The sequence below is a fragment of the Cyrtonyx montezumae genome, unplaced genomic scaffold (genome assembly GCF_038088225.1).
Source record: "Cyrtonyx montezumae isolate F1298 unplaced genomic scaffold, pur_monq_1.0 scaffold_3, whole genome shotgun sequence".
Classification (NCBI taxonomy): Eukaryota; Metazoa; Chordata; class Aves; order Galliformes; family Odontophoridae; genus Cyrtonyx; species Cyrtonyx montezumae.
In genome coordinates this window covers 9337561-9357007 of record NW_027072034.1, presented here as the reverse complement: position 1 = coordinate 9357007, position 19447 = coordinate 9337561, and the positions used below count along the sequence as shown (strand labels likewise).

The window sequence follows — 19447 nt, the reverse complement described above, 5'->3', positions numbered from 1 at the left end:
CAGTCTTCCCCTGTTGAGTGACACGATATGTCTAAACTTAAGCACTGGCTTTGAGTTTCTCTTTGTGGAAGGCTTTTCCTCTCAGTGTTTTGATGGAATGGCTTAATCTGATGTTTCATGACTGATTGCATGCTGCCCCTTCCTCACCTCTGAAGCTGGATGACTGTTTATGTGACATTCAAACTTCTTTAATTCTTTATGATTGGTGGAGTCTTTAGTGAGAGGCTTGGAAAGCCATACAACCAAGCTTATATATATATATTTTTCTTATCATTCAAAGTGTGAGCTTAAGAATTAACACAACTGAGGAGTTGCCAGTCCCAGTGTTCATCTACTGCCGTTTAACTGGGTGACTGTCAATTTACAGTCAGAGCAGATTTTGCCTAGGATAAGGAGCTTTTCATTAACCAAGATTGGTATTTCTGCTACATAGCTCATGAAACTGGCCATTTGTATAATTGCATATTTTTTTCTGTATATTTGGGTGGTTAATGAAGCACAACAGTTTAATTATTTTGCAAAATATTACACTGAAATGGCCATCTCCCCTCTTTAAGGACTTATTGTCTCAGTCATTCATATTATCTCAGTCTTTTAGTTAGAACTTAATCTCCTTTTTCTCTGCTGCTTACTGATTTTACTAGTGACATAAATTCTTAACCTTGGAAAAACAGATTTGTAAATTTGGGTTGCTGGAAATAAATGTAGGAAGAGAAGATTTTAAGCTGTGTAATTAAGTATATTTTGTTCATATTTAAAGGAAAAAAAATCTGCTAGTGATTAGAAAAATTGTTCAGGGTGGCAATTCTACAGTGAAAATATTGTAAGAAAAAGTACTGAAGTTTGAAGTAAAAGAATGCTTACTGACAGTATGTAGAGTTAGGATTTCGTATATACTAATACAGCTCAGTGAATCAGAAGATCTGTTCCTTTTTTTTCTTTTTTTTTCTTTTTTTTTAATTTAGCTGGATTCCAGTTCTAAAGCTAGGAAAGGAGCTTAAAAGTAAAATACTAATTATAGAATCACAGCCAAGAGCAAATAGTACATTTATTTCTACACTGACTTACACAGTAATCAAAAATTGACTTAATAAAGTATCTGTGTCTACCCAAGGGAAATGAATAAAAAGAAGCCTCATAGAAAATATTGATCATCATGTAAAATGGTAGCAATTACCATTAACAAATAGTTTTTAATAAGCAAACATACAGTTAATACTATTAACTTGAGATTTTCTCATTAAAAAAAAAAAAAGTTGTTAAACTTACTGCAAACTTTGTGAATCTGTTCAGTTTAAATCTTTCTAGCTAACCAGATTGCTTAGGCTCCCTGCTGCTGAAACTCATTTTTGAGGAAAGTTGTGTTTAACTTAATTTAACCACCCTCTTGAGATGGCCTTGAACTAGTTGTTTGTGATGCTTCAGAAATGCTGTATTCTGATCCGTGAAGACCTGTTATATTCCTTTCATGAATTCCACAGTTACTTATGCTAAGCAACTCACAGCTGTGCTACTGGCTCTGGAGCTCATGGGAAATTGCTGCATTGTACTGTGACCACAACTCTTGAAGTCAGGCTATTTCTCCAGATGACAGTTTTGCAATAATGACTGACTAATGCAAATGCACAGTGTGGCTTTTTATTATTTTATTTTTTTTACTTTTGCAGTGACTTTTTTCTTTGCATAAAAAGTTCAGGAAAAATTACGATTCTGTCTGCCATTCTCTCTGTTGCTTTGAGAAAAAATATGTGATTTGTTATTTTATATCTCTTATAGAAGTGATAACCGCCTATTCCATCATTTCATTCTGTGATTCATTGTTGACCACTGCAGTTTCACAGTTACATTATCAGTGCTAAATGTCTGTATTAGGTAGAGAGCTGATATCTGTTCAATATCCATGTATATCCTTCAATTCTTGAAAGCTGACAAAAAAAAAAAATCTTTTTTTTTAACTTGGTGGGCTTTTTTTTTAAAATTTCAATAATATGAACAGTGATAATATGGGTTTTAAACTCAGGAATGTATTTTTATCACATTTTCTGATGTTGACTTCTAGTATCAGTTTGCCAATGTTTGTTTCTGCTTATCAGGAAGAGTGTTTATAGATCATGTTTTTTAAATGATGAGAAACATACCTAAGGTCTACTGATCACATTCTTGCAAGGTTACTTCACAGATGAGCACTTGCACACTTTTGCCTGCTGTCTTCCCTGGGTTGCTCTAAAAGCAAGGAAAAAGAAAGAAAAAAAAATCACCAGCAAACTCAATTGCCTCTTAAGTATCACCATGAAACTAAGTGTACTTCAGAAGTTTTTTTTAAATAAGTCCGGAGAACAGAAAAGAAGAGCACTAATCAGCATGTCCTGTGCTCTTCTTTGTAGTCCCAGCGCCGTGTTACATTTCACCTCCCCGATGGCTCCCAGGAAAGCTGCAGTGACAGTGGTCTGGGAGACCACGAGCCGGTGGGTGGTGGAACCCTGATCTCACACCCTCTCCCTCTGGTTCAGCCGCAGGATGAGTTCTACGACCAGGCCTCACCGGACAAGAGGACTGAAGCTGATGGCAATTCCGACCCCAACTCGGGTGAGTCACTGACAGCACTCTGCTTAACCTGAGTTGCTTTGGTCACTCTTCTACATACCTTTCAGCTTTGTAATGATAGAGATATTTTCAAGCACCTGCATGAATATTCGGTCATTTAGCTCATAACGCTTGGTAGGAGATAATGTGGTTTGCCTGAAGTGCCTCATGTTGTAATTCATGTATAGAAATAGATACATCTCCAATGAGAAAAAACAGCTCTTGACAGTTTTGCACGGTGAGTATGGATGGAAAGATGGAAATATTATGAAGTAACAAGCTTTTCTTGGTAATTGTTCACAGTGCTGCTATCATTTAGCATTGGGCTTTTGGAGGTTGCCCTATCTGTTAGACTAATCTAGTAAATCACTGAAGCGCTGAAAAATGCATCAATTCCAATTTTCTATCACATACCTGTAACATCCCCTTCTTACTGCAAGAAATATAGGGTTTCTTTGTTAAGTTGGGATGGCATGATCTGCTTTTTGGAACATTTTTTTTATCATTTCAATGCAGATATTATGTATGTACCTATTTTGGGAATTTTTTTTTTCTTCTTTGCTATAATAAATTTATATGATTTCAGTGTTTGTGACGGTAAGTACAAAAAAAAAATCAAGTGAGGTCTTATTAAAAGCTGTGACTAGTTCTTTGGCATTGGAAGATGGAGATGGGCATACTGAAAACTGGAAGAGGGCAATAACACTGCCATTAAGCCTTCTGTTTTCTGTCTAGATTGTGGAGACAAAGGTTAAAAGCCTTGTCTCTGCTCTTGGAAGGTAATTGAACTTACATTCTCCTGCATTTCAGGAGTACAGAAATAAGGATTAATTTCTTCCTCTGACATTTCTCCCTTTTTTATAGATTATTAAATTTTCACTGAGACTGTACAATAATGAAGGAAGGTGGCTCTGGGATCTGCTGCACAAAATTCTGATCCATGTTCTCATTTGGGCAGAACTGGTCCTGAATTACGTTTTAAGTCATGGTAGATGAGAATATAAACTGTGGACTATTGACCTTAGTAGCATTTATTTCATAGTTTTTATGGGAATATAGAGAGGGTGTGTTGGATAAAACTCTAGGAAAAAAAAAAAGGTTGGAAAATCTTTCCTCTCTGAATTTTATTCTTGTTTCCTTTTACCCTTTTCCCTTCCTTTATTTCTGGATCTGACAGCTGGCTTTTTTCTCCTCCAAACAGAAATATTGTTGGGTCTGTCACCTTAAACCTTCAATCTGTAGGAATCCAAAGAATTGTAATAGATTAGCAATTATGAATGCATTGACTCTGGAGCAAAGAAGGTACATTTGTTTAAGTGAGGGAGGGTCTTAAGTGGAATTATCCTTTTAATTCTCTGACTGCAAATAAAATGCATGAAAGATTTAACAAGATCAGAGAGGGGTTTTAAGGCATCATTGCCTGATGGCACTTTTACACTAGCTTCACAGACTCTGAGTTGCCCATTTCTTCAGAATGTGACATAGAATTCATAAATGAGTTCAGAAAAATGTGCTCCATAAACTTTATGTCAAGTTACTAAAAATGTGTTTTTACAGATATTGTGTCAAGCGTGTTTTGCAAATGCAGAACATTAAATATGATGCCCAATTTAGTCTTGAGAATGCTAAATTCATGAGAAATTTGTGAAAATATATCAGTCAATCAAGCTTTACTAATGAATAGTGAAGTATTGACATACAAGCTTTTCACATTTTATCAAACTGAATTAGAATGCACACTGAAACATTGTAGTATGTATATTTCATCAAATTTCACGAACTACAAAAGGGAATGATGTAGTCATTAATGTGACAGAAATCATCCCAGATAAACCCAAAGCAAGAAAGGAATGATGTGGACCATTAGATGGATTTGACTTCTGTGTCTTATTCAGTATCAAGTTATTGTTTAGGCATCGTGCTAGAAGATGTTTTGGTACTGTAGGCGTAAGTCTTTGGATGAGAAATGAAATGGAGTTTAAAGTAGTTTGTGGTTATTGAAGACCCTGTGACATTTTTAAGAAGATTGGACAAAAAGGTGATTGGATAATATAGCTTTGTGGCATTTATGTGAGTTCATGGTTAATATAACTGATGTAGTGTTATGTTAACATTGTATACCTTGACACTCCTAATCTTAATTGCCAGTTGTTTTTTCTTGTTTGTTTGTTTGTTTTTGAATGAAATGCATTAAGAAGAGACAATTTAATTTCACTGACTGTTTAAGGGATTTCTGTTTATGAAAATGTTTATGTTTACTTTGGGAATTGTGAGGTAAAAGATAAGAGTATAATGTAAGGAAAAAATCTTAATGAAGACTAGTAATATTCCCATGTACATGTAACAAATTTAGATTATAGCTGTTGATGAATAATATTATGATTATAACTATTTCAACCGAAGAGAATTACTTACATGAATATTTTTCTCCAAGATTATTCTCCAAGATAAAAATCTGCAGAAAAAATACAGACTTCTGCTATAGCATTTTTATGAGAGTTTGCTGCAGTTCATGGGAATATTGGTTAAACTTGATAGTAAAGTTGTTGCCTCAGGGTGAGAGCAATTTTGGTTAATGGCTTTAATGCTCAATGAATTATGTGGTTTGTTGTTATATGCCCTGATGTTGTGCAAGTGAAAATCCATCCATTGTTTCTAAATATTTGTATGTTGCTATTTTAATTATATTTTGAATAGTGAACAAAAGCCTAAAAACCTGTAATATTGAAAGTGTGTGTGAGAGTTAAAAGTCTCATTAACTTACTACATGAATTTATGAGAAACCTTATTATCATATTTTCTTGCCATCATTAACTTCCACAGAGACAGAAGAGCAACAATTGCATGATTTAATGAAAAAATATACACAGTGAGAATACACTCATCAGACTAATCTTAAAGCAGCATTCGCTCTCACTGGGAGAGTCTGTGAACAGTAACCGTGTCAGCCACTCACTGTCACTGTAGTTATGAGGGAAAGGCAACATCATAAAAATATGAAATTAAAAAATAAATGCGTATGAGCTTGAAAAGTGATATGTGCAGTCTAGATGTATAGTTAAACACTTTTCTTTCTCCCCCCTAATGGTTTCATAAGGTATCTTTCTTTTCAGCATTGCATGACTGATATTAATCAATTATCAAAGAACTATGATAACCAATCTGTTGTAATTTACTTAATTCTACCTTTATTTCATTAGCACTTTTTAGGAATTATCCTATCACTGAGCAACACTTCAGCTTGTTTTAGAACAGCATATCTCTACAGTGGCACTAGCATTTAGATTCGTTATGCATTATTAAGTGATAATAATGAGTAATAGAAATTTACTACAGGAAGTCTCGTTATTCAAGAATCATGGTTACAATGATTTAATTTTGTATATAATATTGATTTGTAAGGCAAGCCTTGTGTATGTTACAGTGTTTTATTGAACTTAAATGCAGTGATTAAGAATCTTAGCCTTGCTTTGTGACTATGATTTTTCCAGAAGCATGGGCCAAGAGAAATGAAAAACAGTACAATATTGTCTGGCTACATTTTTTCTTTTCTTTTGCAACCACGATGACAAACAGAAGGGGAAGATTGCACATATTACACTGTATAGTCTGTTATAAAACCAAAGCACATGCAGTAAATGAGAATCCATACTTTCTTGTAAAGTACTGTTTTTGAATAATCTGAATGCATGTACTTACCCATACATTCACATATATGTATTCTGTAGATGTATGTATATTTGTACATATTTGTGTAATTTTGATAGCTTTATTTCCTCTGGTGCATGAAATCCCGAACTCACATGTTCTTCATATAAACACTTTTTCATTTGGAATGCGTATTACATTTTCTGTAAAAATCAAATGAAGGTATTCCAGTAATCATCCATCTCATGAAAGTTTTTTTGCATTTAGTTTCTTTAAGACCTTAAAAAATCCCATTATGAAACCAATCAAGCAACCAACCAAACCAAACCAAGCCAAACAAAAAAAAAAAAAAAAAAAGATCCACTAGGAAAAAATAAAATAAAGTTGTATTTAATCGTACAACTTCAAGATATTTTTATTATGAAAAATCATGTTTTAAGTGGTTTACAATGTGTTTAATGTGAAATGTACTATTAACATATACATATTTTATGATCAATTTTGTTAGAAGTGTGCAGGTGTCTGATGTATTTTGATGTGAGTTTTTTCTTCAGTAGTCAGTCTAAAGCAAACTATATTTTTGTTTGTTAGCAGTCAGGTGCAGAATGTCATTTTTCATTACTATGAGTGTGGTTTTCATCAGCATCAAACAAAACCTTGTTAGTGAAAACTCTTTTTTCAATATGGTTTAAAGGTTGTCAGGGACTTAAATTTAGATTGAAATTGTTAATGTATCGAAGGGTTTCATGCAGCAGAACTGAGATAAAACTGTATGAAGGAAAAATGTGCCTCCTAGTGTAAAGAAGAGGAAATACACACTTTTATGAAAACACTTGATAAATCACATTTTGATAGCTGTAAGCTGTGGATGCGATTCATTTTTCTTCAAAGAGATAAAGAGTAACAGCATATACTTAGTGAAGTGTTAGAACTGCTCTGGGGAGAAAGCCTACAGTACGCTGTGGATGAATATATGCAATAACTGCAATGGTTTAAAATTAGAAATACAATATTGACATTTTCTGATGTGTATTTAGGAAACTAAATAATGGCTGCCTAATTTTTCTACCTTGTTAATAAGCAGTATCAGTATATATTACATAACACAAAATGATGCTTTTCTAAAAGCTGTGAGATATAAAAAGAATTGTGCTTTAAAGGTTGTCCCTTTTTCTTTACCACAGAAAAGAAGATGACCTTCAAATTAAGTAGACTATTCTGTTATGCCCTAAGATATTAATTAAAAATTGGAAAGCAAATGTAAATTGTTGGAGGTGATAGTAATAGTGTCTATCCATAATGCTGCTTGAAGGATTTTTTTTTTTTTTGGAGTATGTTAATATTATATGGGTAAATCTGCCTGATAAATACCCGAGTTCTCATATTTTAATAAACCTAATACTGGAATGGTTTAGTCAAATGATGTCAGGGGTATTAAATCATACCATAATTCCAGTAATAACAAGGAATATCTCCGTGGCTGTGGTTTAATTATGATTAAAGTTCAGAGTAATGGCAAGACTGTCTTGTATTACACTTGGTCATACGATAAGGTCCCATGTGGAGAAGCTAAGCCTTTCATGCAAAAAGCTTTGGTTTTATAGTGTCACTCTCATTACACCCAGTGGGTGATGATAGTTTAACCTTGCAGGCATACCCTTTGCATAATCCTTCCTTTTATTTTGCTTCCACAAAAGTTTCTTGTTTCACTTGGTAGTACTGGAGTCCATAGCTGAACATCCTCAGGTGTAGGAAGAAATACTTTTGCTAATGTTCTCTCTTTAGATAAATCACCATCCATAGGTATCCAAATGTTTTCATAATATGAGTCTCTGTGTGAACTAAAATAGTAGCATTTGCCTTTGAGTCATTTCCTCCATTTCATTTAACGCAAGTTCATACCTCACACAGAATCTTACACTGTCACATTTAGCTACAGGCAAGTAAGAGTAAGAAAAACTGGAGTCAAGTCGGTGAATTAGCCTACTGAGGAGTTATAAAATAGTCTGAAGTCTAAATTCAGTCTTAGTTCATGTATTTGTTTGTTTAGTAAGTTAAATAAAAGCTGAGAGGTACAAAAGTCTGCTATCTCTTTACATCTTCTTAGTACCCCCTTACAGTGAGGATTATAAAACTATCATGTTTTAGAGAAGCTACTGCTCTACATCTGGTCTGTTCTCCTCTTTTTCCCCCTCCACCAAATTTAAGTGGAGTGTAAATTGGATGGCAGAGCCATTGTATGGGAAACAAGAGAGGAACTTGTCCCTTGAGCACTTAACATGTCTGTACTTGCTGCTGTTGCCATCCAAGACAAGAAACTGCAGGTCTTTAGAAATGAGTTCAAGAGGAAGAGGACTATTCAGACTTGCAAGAAAAAATAAGAATGGTTAAAAGATTCAAAGAATGGCAAGACTGCATACTAGGTGGAAGTTGGTTATTGTGACTGCCATTACTGCTCATACCTATGTCTGTTTAGGCCACAGATCTTCTCACACAGCTTAACACAGTAAACCCAAGCCTGTTGTAGAGATTCATCCCTTTTTGAATGTTTTAAGCTTATAATTATCTTGTCTAACCTCTGATGTAGCACAGTACATAGAATTTCACAGAAGAATTCTTAAATCAAGTCTATATTTCAAAATATTCCAGTGGCTCATTTCCCTTGCTGATAAAACTAGATACTGTATTCCCTGTTTGAATGCATTAATCTTCAATGTCTAGCTCCTGACTGTAAGACTGCAGGTCCCTTTGTCAATGAAGTCTTTCAAAAGTGCATGTATTTCTGAGGCCCAAGAGACTATTTGACTAGTATATCCTACTGCATAATATAGGTCAAAAATATTGCCCAGTATCTTCTACAAATGTCCATGTCTTCTGGTCAAATCTACAGCTTATATTTCAGAATGATGTGTTGATTTAATCATTTCTATGACAGTATTCAGATGTTTACCAACTTTGAAGACATCGCCTTTTCATTTTTTATTTGATAAACTAGAAATTTGGTGTCTGTAGTTAGGACACATTGTGTGTGTCATCTTACATCTGTAATGAATTGGTTGGGATTTTGTAGGTTTTTGTATTTTGAAGTGTTTTTTCTTCGTCGATTTTTAAAAATTTTAAAGATTTTTGTCCCATATCAGTCCAGAACATAGAAGAATAATGAGTTGTTCAGTCCTTTCTAATAGGTTTACAGACATAAAGATAAATAACATTAAAAAAAAATAGTTTGAATTTCAATTACAAAATGTAACTCTTCTTTAACACAGACAATCTTTTAAATCAGTTTCTGTCTTTATAATTCCTTGCTTTGACCTGAATAAGTACTCTTCTCTGTGTCATGAATGTGCTATTGAACTGTACTTTTCAACAGGATAGCAACCTATTTTTCTATTTTTTATAGACTTTCTATGAGAAATAAAAGCAAAAATGAGACTGAATAGATACATTTTTAATCGTGGTTAAATATACTAGAAAGACTTTATTAGCATTGTAGGTTCTTTATCAGTATATTCAAGACAATGTACCTTCTAAAAGTATGATAGTAGTGTTTGAGAGTTTTCAGGTTGCTTTTTCTGAAATTCAATGCAAGTTATCACTGCCAGCTATGGCTCTTTGTTGCACTGATACTGAGATCCATTTTCTGTTATTTCACATTCTGATTTTAATTGAGTCTTAAAGGATAGGTTATAGCTGTGAGTATAAAGGTTCTGAGTTTAACATGGAATTGTTAATTTCAGTACTCAAGTGGTTCTAAGTTGTAAGTAGAATTAGAATTGCTGATGGCTCCAGTAGGAAGAATAACTATGCAGCAGGAATAAATACATCACATGAATAGAGGCTTGGGCCTGAAGAGCTATAAGGTATCCCTGCAATAAAAAGGCAGAAATCTTTCCAGGCAACAAGCTGACCATGAGCCAGCAGTCTTGCACTGAAGAAAGGGAAGCCAACAACCTCCTGTTATGCTCTAAACAGAATGGTTCCTTCCCCTCTGCTTAGCACAGGTGAGTATCTAAATGCTTGGTTCAGTGCAGATTTCCTAATACAGGAGGTAAATTTGCATAAATACTTGATGAAGAATGGAGAGGAAGAGAGATACAGGATCAGACTCTCTTCAGTGGCATACCAAATGAAAGAAGGGGCAAGGATCACAAACTGAAATAGAAATCAATTCTTTTTAAGGGAAACAAAACAAAAACAAACAGACAACTTACTTTCTTAATGTCATGGTGATAGAACTCTGTGCTAAATTTCTGGGAGAGTCCAAGAGTCTCTATTCTTGGACATTTTCAAAATCTCTTTGGTTATGGTTCTAATTGACCCTGGAAGATTGGACTAAGCAGTCTCCAGAGGTCCCTTCCAACCTCAATGGTTATGTGATTCTGCAAAAAACACAAACTTTAAAATGCAAATATAAAGAAAGAGATAAATAAAAATTGTTATTCTGTAAGGTAAATTAGTTCTAAGTACAGAGTAAGTGTGTAAAACCAATGATTGGACTAGCTCAGTACTTTTGTGTGAGCAACAGAAAGGAATTGTATATGAAAATTACCCCCGGAGGTAGATTAGAAAATCGGTCAAGTAAATTTCATAGATAATTTCCCATATCCCACTACTTTTTGTGAAAGATGACTATTATAACATAGCCAAGAGTTATTCAAGAGTAATTTGTGTTAGTTCCATACATACATCAATAGTGGAATGAAGCACAATATTATAGACTCTTAAATTTGTCTGCTTACATATAGAGATCTGAAACTTTATGCTGAGTATCTAATCTCCCTTCTTAGTTTGCTGAGTGCTGCAGCTTTCATTGCATGATTGATTTAACTGTGGGTTGTTAGATATAGGATATTATGGTTAGTTTGAAGTTGGATTTGATGATCTTGATGATCTTGAACCTGAGCAATTCTATGATCTTAATAGGTTGGATAAATTTCTCCCTGGTATCCATTTACCATAATTCTACTGAATGTAGTAGGAACTCACATGTCAATATCTCATGTAGACATGTGGGGTAGAATTTAGCTACAGAATGTAGATATATAGGGCCCAAATAATTTGCTATATTGGCAGGTAGTTCCACTTGAAATACTGAAAGGTATCCTTTCTCTTCTTAGCTGCACTGCTTTCTTTCCTACTTGACATCCTCATGCTTATATATTAGGTAGCCCAGGATATTTCTGGTCAGGCATTGTGTGCTAATGGCAAGGCAGAAGAAGTAGCTTTAGGTCAAGATTCACTCAGAAAAGAGTTATTGCCTTTAGGTAGCTAATGATAGGAGTGTAAGTGTTACATATGTAACCTTTCTATGTATCAGTAATTAAATCAGATGAGAGTTAGATAATTGGAGCTCCTATAGTAGTTAGTAGAGTATAATATTTGATTCTGGACATTTATTTTGTTACCAGAAGCACGTGTTTACACAAAGAGATGCATAGATGATGAGAGTATACTGACTAGATTGCCAATGTGAATAGGGATGTTAGACACTGAAATTTAGTTCATTCAAACTAAGTAAATAAATAAATAAATAAATCCAACTGTTCATGCTTTCAGTCTTTCTGCTTTTGTTGCTAAGGGAATAATATTATATTTTGAGATATATAACAGTTTTTCTTACCTACATATAACATTTTTGAAAATAAAAAGGAATTTACTAATCTACTGTTCTATTTTTTTTATTGTACTAATTAAGAATATACACCAACTTTCACATCCTTTTTTTTTTTTTCCAGTATAAGTGACATTAAATTATGCTATCTTTTAAAACATGGTTCTAAAGAAAGATTTCTAGTGAAGTTCTTATTCTTTGTCCAGTTCTTCTTACAAACCACCACCAAGTACTTTCTAGTAAGTACTCTGAGTCTCAAGGCATTTTGAAAAATAGCATGTCTTGAAGTGAAAAGGTTTTGCATTTTGATTGTTTCTCTAAGAGTGTCCATGTGGGACATTCATGAAATCCAGTCACAGAATATTAAATCCCTTCCTCAAGCAACTAGTTTAATAAGCTTTCTTTACAGGAGGGAAATCTACTCTTTTGGAAGAAATAGTCCATCATGTAAAGAAATTCCCTTATATATTTGTAAATATATCCTGAAGTCTACAGCTTTGATATACTCTTGTCCAGAGGCTAGTTGTTCATTTTATTATACTTATTTTATAACTGTGTCATTTCTAAGATGCTATGTTTGCTTCTTTATGTCTAAGGAGAAATCTGTGATTAGGAAGAGAGATTTCTTGAGTAAGATCTGAGTGTTATGTTATATTGCTGGTGAATATTGTCTTTTCTTCAGATATTTATCCTCCTAAAGACTATTTTATTTCTGTGCATAAACTTGATCTGTTTGTTTTAAATATGAGAAGAAAGGGGAGAAAATACAAATGAAGTAGATTGAAAGCAAATAAGAGTTGATATTTACAGTCCTAAACCTATATAAATAAGCATTCTAGAAGTAAGAATCACAGTTGAATATTTTACTAGTCTAAAGCTTTACCACCTTTCATACTGATCCAGGAAATACATATTAAAAGAAGATAAATATGGAGAAAGAAAAGAATCATAGAATGCTTTGTTTGGTGTGTACTGCATGACAAATTTATTTATTCTTTGATACTAAGGAGAAGTCATACCTTCCACAGAAAGGTCATTCAGATGTGGAAATATCATAAGCTTCCAAACTTAGGTCATATTTATCTATGGCATAGAAAGAGAGATATGTACAAAATCCTCTTTGTCAAAGCCTAGGACCTTTTCCTTATAATCTGTAAATCAAACAGATAAATGAAGAAATGAAGAAATATATAATAATTTACCTCAGGAATAATAGATTTTTTTTTAGTTTTGGCATAGCCACAGAAATGGGGGTAGGGGGTGTGGGTGGGAACAGGTTTAACTTTAGTTACTACAGTGTAATTCTGGTTTTATTTCATCAAAAAGAAATTCCATTCTTGTGCTCCAAAGCAACTCTGCAGTAGAAACTCAAGGTCAATTTGTGTATTGGCCTGTATTCATTTTAGAAATACACTTCTAAAAATCTCCGTAGATATAATATTTAAATACAAATATTTATTTTTCCCAAGTCACTCACCTATCATTTTAAGAATTTTCCCTTACTGAATGATCACCCCAAATAATTTGTGCTTAAATGTTTCCAGCATACTTATGGCAGTTTTACAATTTCTTCATTCTAAAAAATAAAAACAAAAAAATTCAGGGTAAAACTTGAAATGAAATTATTTGTTCCAACCATTTAAGAAAAGTGTTATCTTGCTGATATACGGCCACTTATTTTTGAATAGGTCTACACTGTCTTCAAGATCTAAAGAAATTGTTTAAATTCATTCAGAAATATTGAGAAAGTGGAATAACTTCTGTCTATTTGTCCTTACTAAGCAATTACTGAAGAATTTCATTAATGGAAAAAAATTCACAGAGATAAATATTGGAAACATACATTTTTATTTAGTAAAAACTTTAGTTATAAACAAATGAAACAACTGAAAAAATATGAAAACCTCACTTTTATAGTCATCATATTTTTTTTCAATCCCCAAATCCCAGGGTATGCATAACATTAAATGTTCATCGTTTTTGCTTCCACAAAAATCTATCACTGACATTAAACTCTGAAGGAAGAAGTTAACAGTTTTGATGTTTAGATTTTAATGAATATTAATAAATCTTTTTTTTTAAAGATGAGTCATCAGTTACTGAGTTTAAGAGAAACCAGTTTATTAGTCAAAAGTCATGAGTTATTCAATTTAAAATATACTTATGATGTACAAGCACATGTTTCAGTGTTATCAAAGGCATTGTAACATAGCAATTGCCTTTCAATAAAAATGAGTAGATAGTTAATAGTACTGTGGTGTTACCAACAATTTTAAAGTCATTTGTAGGAGAGCTTGTGAAATTAAAAGGATAGCTTGTGTAATCAAAACTTTCACTGCACTACTGCTTTTTTTTTCTTTTCTTTTTTCTTTTTCTTTCCTTTTTTTTTTTTTTTTCCAGTTGATTTAACCGCAGATCCCTTGGTTCATTCAAAAGAGGAAGCAAATGACTCAAAAATAATCATCTACACCACAGTGGATTAGTCATTTCACAGTTTATATATTTCTCTTCATGAGAAATGAAGAAACAGTGAGAGATAATTGCTTTGTGCCATTTCTCCAGATCTAAGGTTTTTTCAATATCATACGTGTATGTCCTTCACTAATGCTTGATTGTGAATGAAAATTATATATGAAACTACATAATGCATATTGTATTTACTGTTATAAAGAGACAGTTATATACAAAATTCTATTTTCATGACTGACTACATTGTTTGGAGAAATACTCATTATACTTTTTGAAGAAGAGTGAAAATGTCTAACCTGATGGATGAATATAGGTCACTGTGCTAACTGTGAAAGATAAATTATGTACATCTATGTACATAGACTTTCATAGAAAATAGCACATTTAATTAGGATATAGAGGTTTTTTAATAACTTAGTTTTAAACTAAAGATACCGATCTCTGGCTATCCAGCTCCCTTTTGCTTTTAAAGAGCTACACAGTCTAGATGATGGACATAGCTAATTTTGCACATTTTGGTTACATTCTGGTTGATTCTTTACATAGTCAAATAAGAATCCTGGGGTGACATTTTGAAGAGGTTTTAGCAAGAGGCCTATGCTCACAAAATGTTTCTGAATATACAGACTTCTGTGGGGGGCGAGGTTTGACTCTGTGGAACTTCTGTGGAAGGGATAGTGTGACTGCTGAATTTATCTCTGAAAAAAATGTCAGTAATAGTCTCTTATTATGCATTATGAACTATCAAGCCTCCTAGCATATAACATGAGCTATGCCTTCCAATAAATCAAAATGCATCAATACTAAATGAATATATTGATAGTTACTTTCTATCTTAAGGATAGTGTTTTTTGAGCTACTTTCTACATAACTTGAGGAATAAGTTTTGTCAGACAAACGTGATAAAAGATGTGTTTTTGGAGACACTTGTGAATTTATCCATGTAATTTTGCAAACAAAAACAACAACATTATGAAAATGTTTTACTTTAAAATAAGTCTAGTTAATCAATAATGAAGAATCCTGGAACAGCCGAATTGTAACTTTCTGTGTGTGTTTAGCCATTTGGGGGCTGAAAAGTGAGCATCTGATTCAAAAAGAACATACATAAATAAATAAAAAGAATCTTTATAATAGAACTATAAAAAGTTTTTGTAAAAAGTTAAGAAAATTTTGATCCTTTGGAAGATACTTCAATAAAAAGAGACTCATGAGACTTGCAGTTTTGGAGAAATGTTTTCTGTAATCTTCTACTAGTGTCTGTTTCTTGCTTGCTTACTTAACTGATTTTGAGAAATTTTAATTCAAAATATTATTAAAAGCTAAGGTTTTAAATTGAATTTAAGAAAGCATTTACAAAAATATTCTTTTAACATACCTACTGTGATTTCTATTTAAAATCATTGAAGATTCAAACCATGTTTTCTGTACTGCCTACAAAAAACAGGCATTTTATGAAGGGAGACCAAGAAAACTGGATCAAAATGCCTGTAATCACTTACTTTGCCTTCTAATAATCATTAGGAAGTAAATATATTTGGTATTTTAATTGGCTGAGGTTCATGGCTTATTTTTTAAATCTTTTCTTAAGCAGAGTAGAAACTTGTGCAAAAAACAACTGCGGTTATCATAAACTCACATTTTTCAGCAATGGAAAAGCTAACAACAGAATCTATAGAAATGTTAAACCATTAGTGTAGGCTGACAGACCTTTCACTGAAAGAAAAGGAAAAATTGATTAGCCTTTAAAAAAAAAAAAGAAGAAGAAAATAACCCACTTTTCAATATTTTAATTTTGTTGCCAAGTATCAACCAAATTATATTTTGAGGTATTATTTTTACCTATTTCTCTAGCTTGTAACAACATCTAAATAATTTCTTCTTTTTTTTTTTTTTTTGTTTGTTTATTTTTTCTTTTCAGGCCTATAATTGCCAAACAACTTAAGCCAAACACATTTCATATCCTGCTTTGAAGAAGAGGTCTAAATAGAAAATATCTCAGGGTTTCTTCCAATCTAAATTACTCTATGATTGTAATTTTAAATGTTTTCAGTTCAGGAAAAAGAAAAAAAAGATAGGTAGACAGACAGACATATAGATAATACCTGTAAAATAATAAAATACGGGAGGACAGAGTATCCCCTGCTGATGCTGATATTCAACTGCAATGGGTGTGGGTCTTCACAGAGTACATCCTGGTAGAAATGTATCTTAATATCTATCTATACTTCGTCTTTCATTTGGAAATCAATATGTTTGGTTTGGTGATAGGATAGAGTATATTTTTCAGCGGGTGAGATTCAGGTGTGTCTATTGATATTGCCTAATCTGTTGCACAAGTGCAGAGAAAGAAGAGAAGGATATTCAACTCAAGAGGCAAAGAAAATAATGTTTTGGGTCTTGGAAGGTGTCAGGTAAATTGCCAGCTGGATAGATTATACTCAACAGTGTGGCTATGGTACATGAAAAATAAAGTGCTGGGAAGCTGACATGGGTATAGGTAATCCTTCCATGTGCATAGAATCATTTTAGAACAGCTCTGTGCTGCTCAAAAGCCAGAAAAGTTTTATTTATGGCTCAAAGATATTATATGAATCATCCTGCTAACTGAACAAACTTGTAGGGAAGAACATTTGTCTTTAGAAGCCTGCAAAATTCCACAACAAACTGGAAAATAACCCACGTCAAGAAAGAGGTTACCTATTTAGGTGAAGATATGGTTATCATGCTACTAAACTCAGCTTTCTTCCTTTATGGTATTGTGAAACATTTGCCTGTCATAAATTCCATCCTACTTGGTCTCATATTCTACTGTGTTTAAGGTATATGGCATCTCATAAATCTGTCAGTTTGGTGACAGCAGAATACTAGTTTTCTGCTCAGATTATCCATGAAAATCTCTGTAATTAAGTTGAATCTGTGCAATCTGAAGAGTATATATAGACTAGTCATTGATACTGCTCTGTTGGTTCCAGATGTAATGCTTAAGAGCAGGTAGCATTGACCTATAAGATTTATTGAGGATATATTTGCATATTGCACATCTCTGCTAACACCAACAGTATTATGATAACAGGGTTGGTTTTATCTTTCTTTTTATGTTGTATGTAGCATTACTTCCCAAAATGTATATAATTTATATACATTCTGTTTGATACATCTGAAATACCCTGATGGGTTTGGCAAAGAGTATAGTATCTTCATTCTTAGGAAAATATGGTAGAGATCTTATGAACAAAAAACTGATATTTCAAATAAATTTGGCATATATTACATTTTAGCTCAGATTAAAATGATCATTTAAATTATTTTCTGGATAAGAAACAAGACATGAAAAACAATTTTTTTTTTCCAGAAGAGATAACTGAGAACTCTATACTCGGGTTTAGTGTCTATGTAAGTAAACAGCAATGTTTTTTGTTTTGATGAAGTTTTTTTTTCTACAGCTATGATCATATGAATCATCAACTCATAATCAAAAAGGGACTATTTGTATGCCTAGTTGTACGTTTATGGATGATGCTTCAACAGAAGCATTGAACCAGTTAAAAAACAAAAAAGAAAATTAAAAAATGAAAATAAACAAGCTTCTTTTTGTAATCAAGGATCAATTTTTCTAATAATCCCCATTCTTAGAGGTTTGCCAAACTAGGCTATTGATCTGTGTATTAGAGGGCAAAAATGAAAGCAACTTGAAAATAGTGTTTTCTGCTGTCATATCTGGTTGTGCCCCATAATGAAGTGGAACGTTTTGAAGGGAAGAAAAGCAGTAGCTTTTTGACTTGTTTTGTTTTGCTTTTCTTTGTTTTTCAAGGTTGCTGCCTTTTCAGATAAGGTGTTTGAGGAAAGTGATCTGTAGTTACAACTGTAAGCACATTTGTTTGATACTCAGAAATAAAAAGTTAATTAGTATAAAGATTTTGATTTCTAGCCATGTGGGCATAAGCATACAGGCTTTTCCTCCATATCCAGCAAATGTACCAACATGATCATCTAATTATAATGCATCTTTATTTCCAGATCCATCTTGCATAGTAGATTCGCTGTACTAATCAAACCATTTATATTCAGCCATATGAACTGTAATAAAGATTTAGTGCCTTACCTATTACCTTTTCATGTTTCCTCAAATATTTTCACACATTTCTTTGCAAAACTTTGCCAATCACTGCCCTTTCAGCTTCCCAAAGAACTCTTTTAATTCACAAGGTGATACCAGTTTTATCTTCATTATCTTCTCATGTCCAAAAAAAACATGGCATGAAAGAATTTCTCTGTGTGAAGATTAATTCAATCATTTGACTAATGTTTGCTGAACTACAAATATCCATTTCAACCCACTGAATTTATTATCTAATATCTTTGGGTACTGATTGGGATTTTTGCTCATTATCACACTGAACCTGCTATATTAATCATGGCCTTAAATTGTTTGTGTGATTGTTCCTTGAACTTTTTTAACCTTTCTAGTTCAGTTGCTTTAACTAGATTTAAAAAAGATAAATATTTCATTTTTCATGTTTGATATTGACTGTAAATTAAAAAAAAAATGTTTCTATACCATTAAACAGATGTGTACCTTTTTATTTTGCCACTGCTCATGGTTGAGGATGGAGAAATAGAGTCAGGAATGAAGGATGGAAGTTGAGCCTGTGAAGAAGGGAATAAGAGTAGAAAGATTTGTAGTGTTTTATTCTTTTCTTTCTTTCTTTCTTTCTTTCTTTTCCTTCCTTCCTTCCTTCCTTTCTTTCTTTTCCTTCCTTCCTTCCTTCCTTCCTTCCTTCCTTCCTTCCTTCCTTCCTTCCTTCCTTCCTTCCTTCCTTCCTTCCTTCCTTCCTTCCTTCCTTCCTTCCTTCCTTCCTTCCTTCCTTCCTTCCTTCCGAGTTCCTTCCGAGTTCCTTCCTTCCTTCCGAGTTCCTTCCGAGTTCCTTCCGAGTTCCTTCCTTCCTTCCGAGTTCCTTCCGAGTTCCTTCCTTCCTTCCGAGTTCCTTCTCTCTCTTTCCTCTCTTTATCTTCTCTTTCTCTTTCTTTCTCTTTCTCTTTCTCATCTTCTCTCTTTCTCTTTCTCTTTCTCTTTCTCTTTCTCTTTCTCTTTCTCTTTCTCTTTCTCTTTCTCTTTCTCTTTCTCTTTCTCTC

General features: G+C 33.2%; 1 protein-coding gene across 1 annotated transcript in view; it reads left to right on the top strand.

Moving 5' to 3' along the window:
* Window positions 1-19447, top strand: part of PCDH9 (protocadherin 9) — a 682686-nt gene that overhangs the window by 449947 nt on the left and 213292 nt on the right. The window contains exon 3 of the mRNA XM_065744017.1: window positions 2511-2586. Within this exon, the coding sequence (XP_065600089.1) occupies window positions 2511-2586 (76 nt within the window). The remainder of the gene's footprint in view (window positions 1-2510; window positions 2587-19447) is intronic.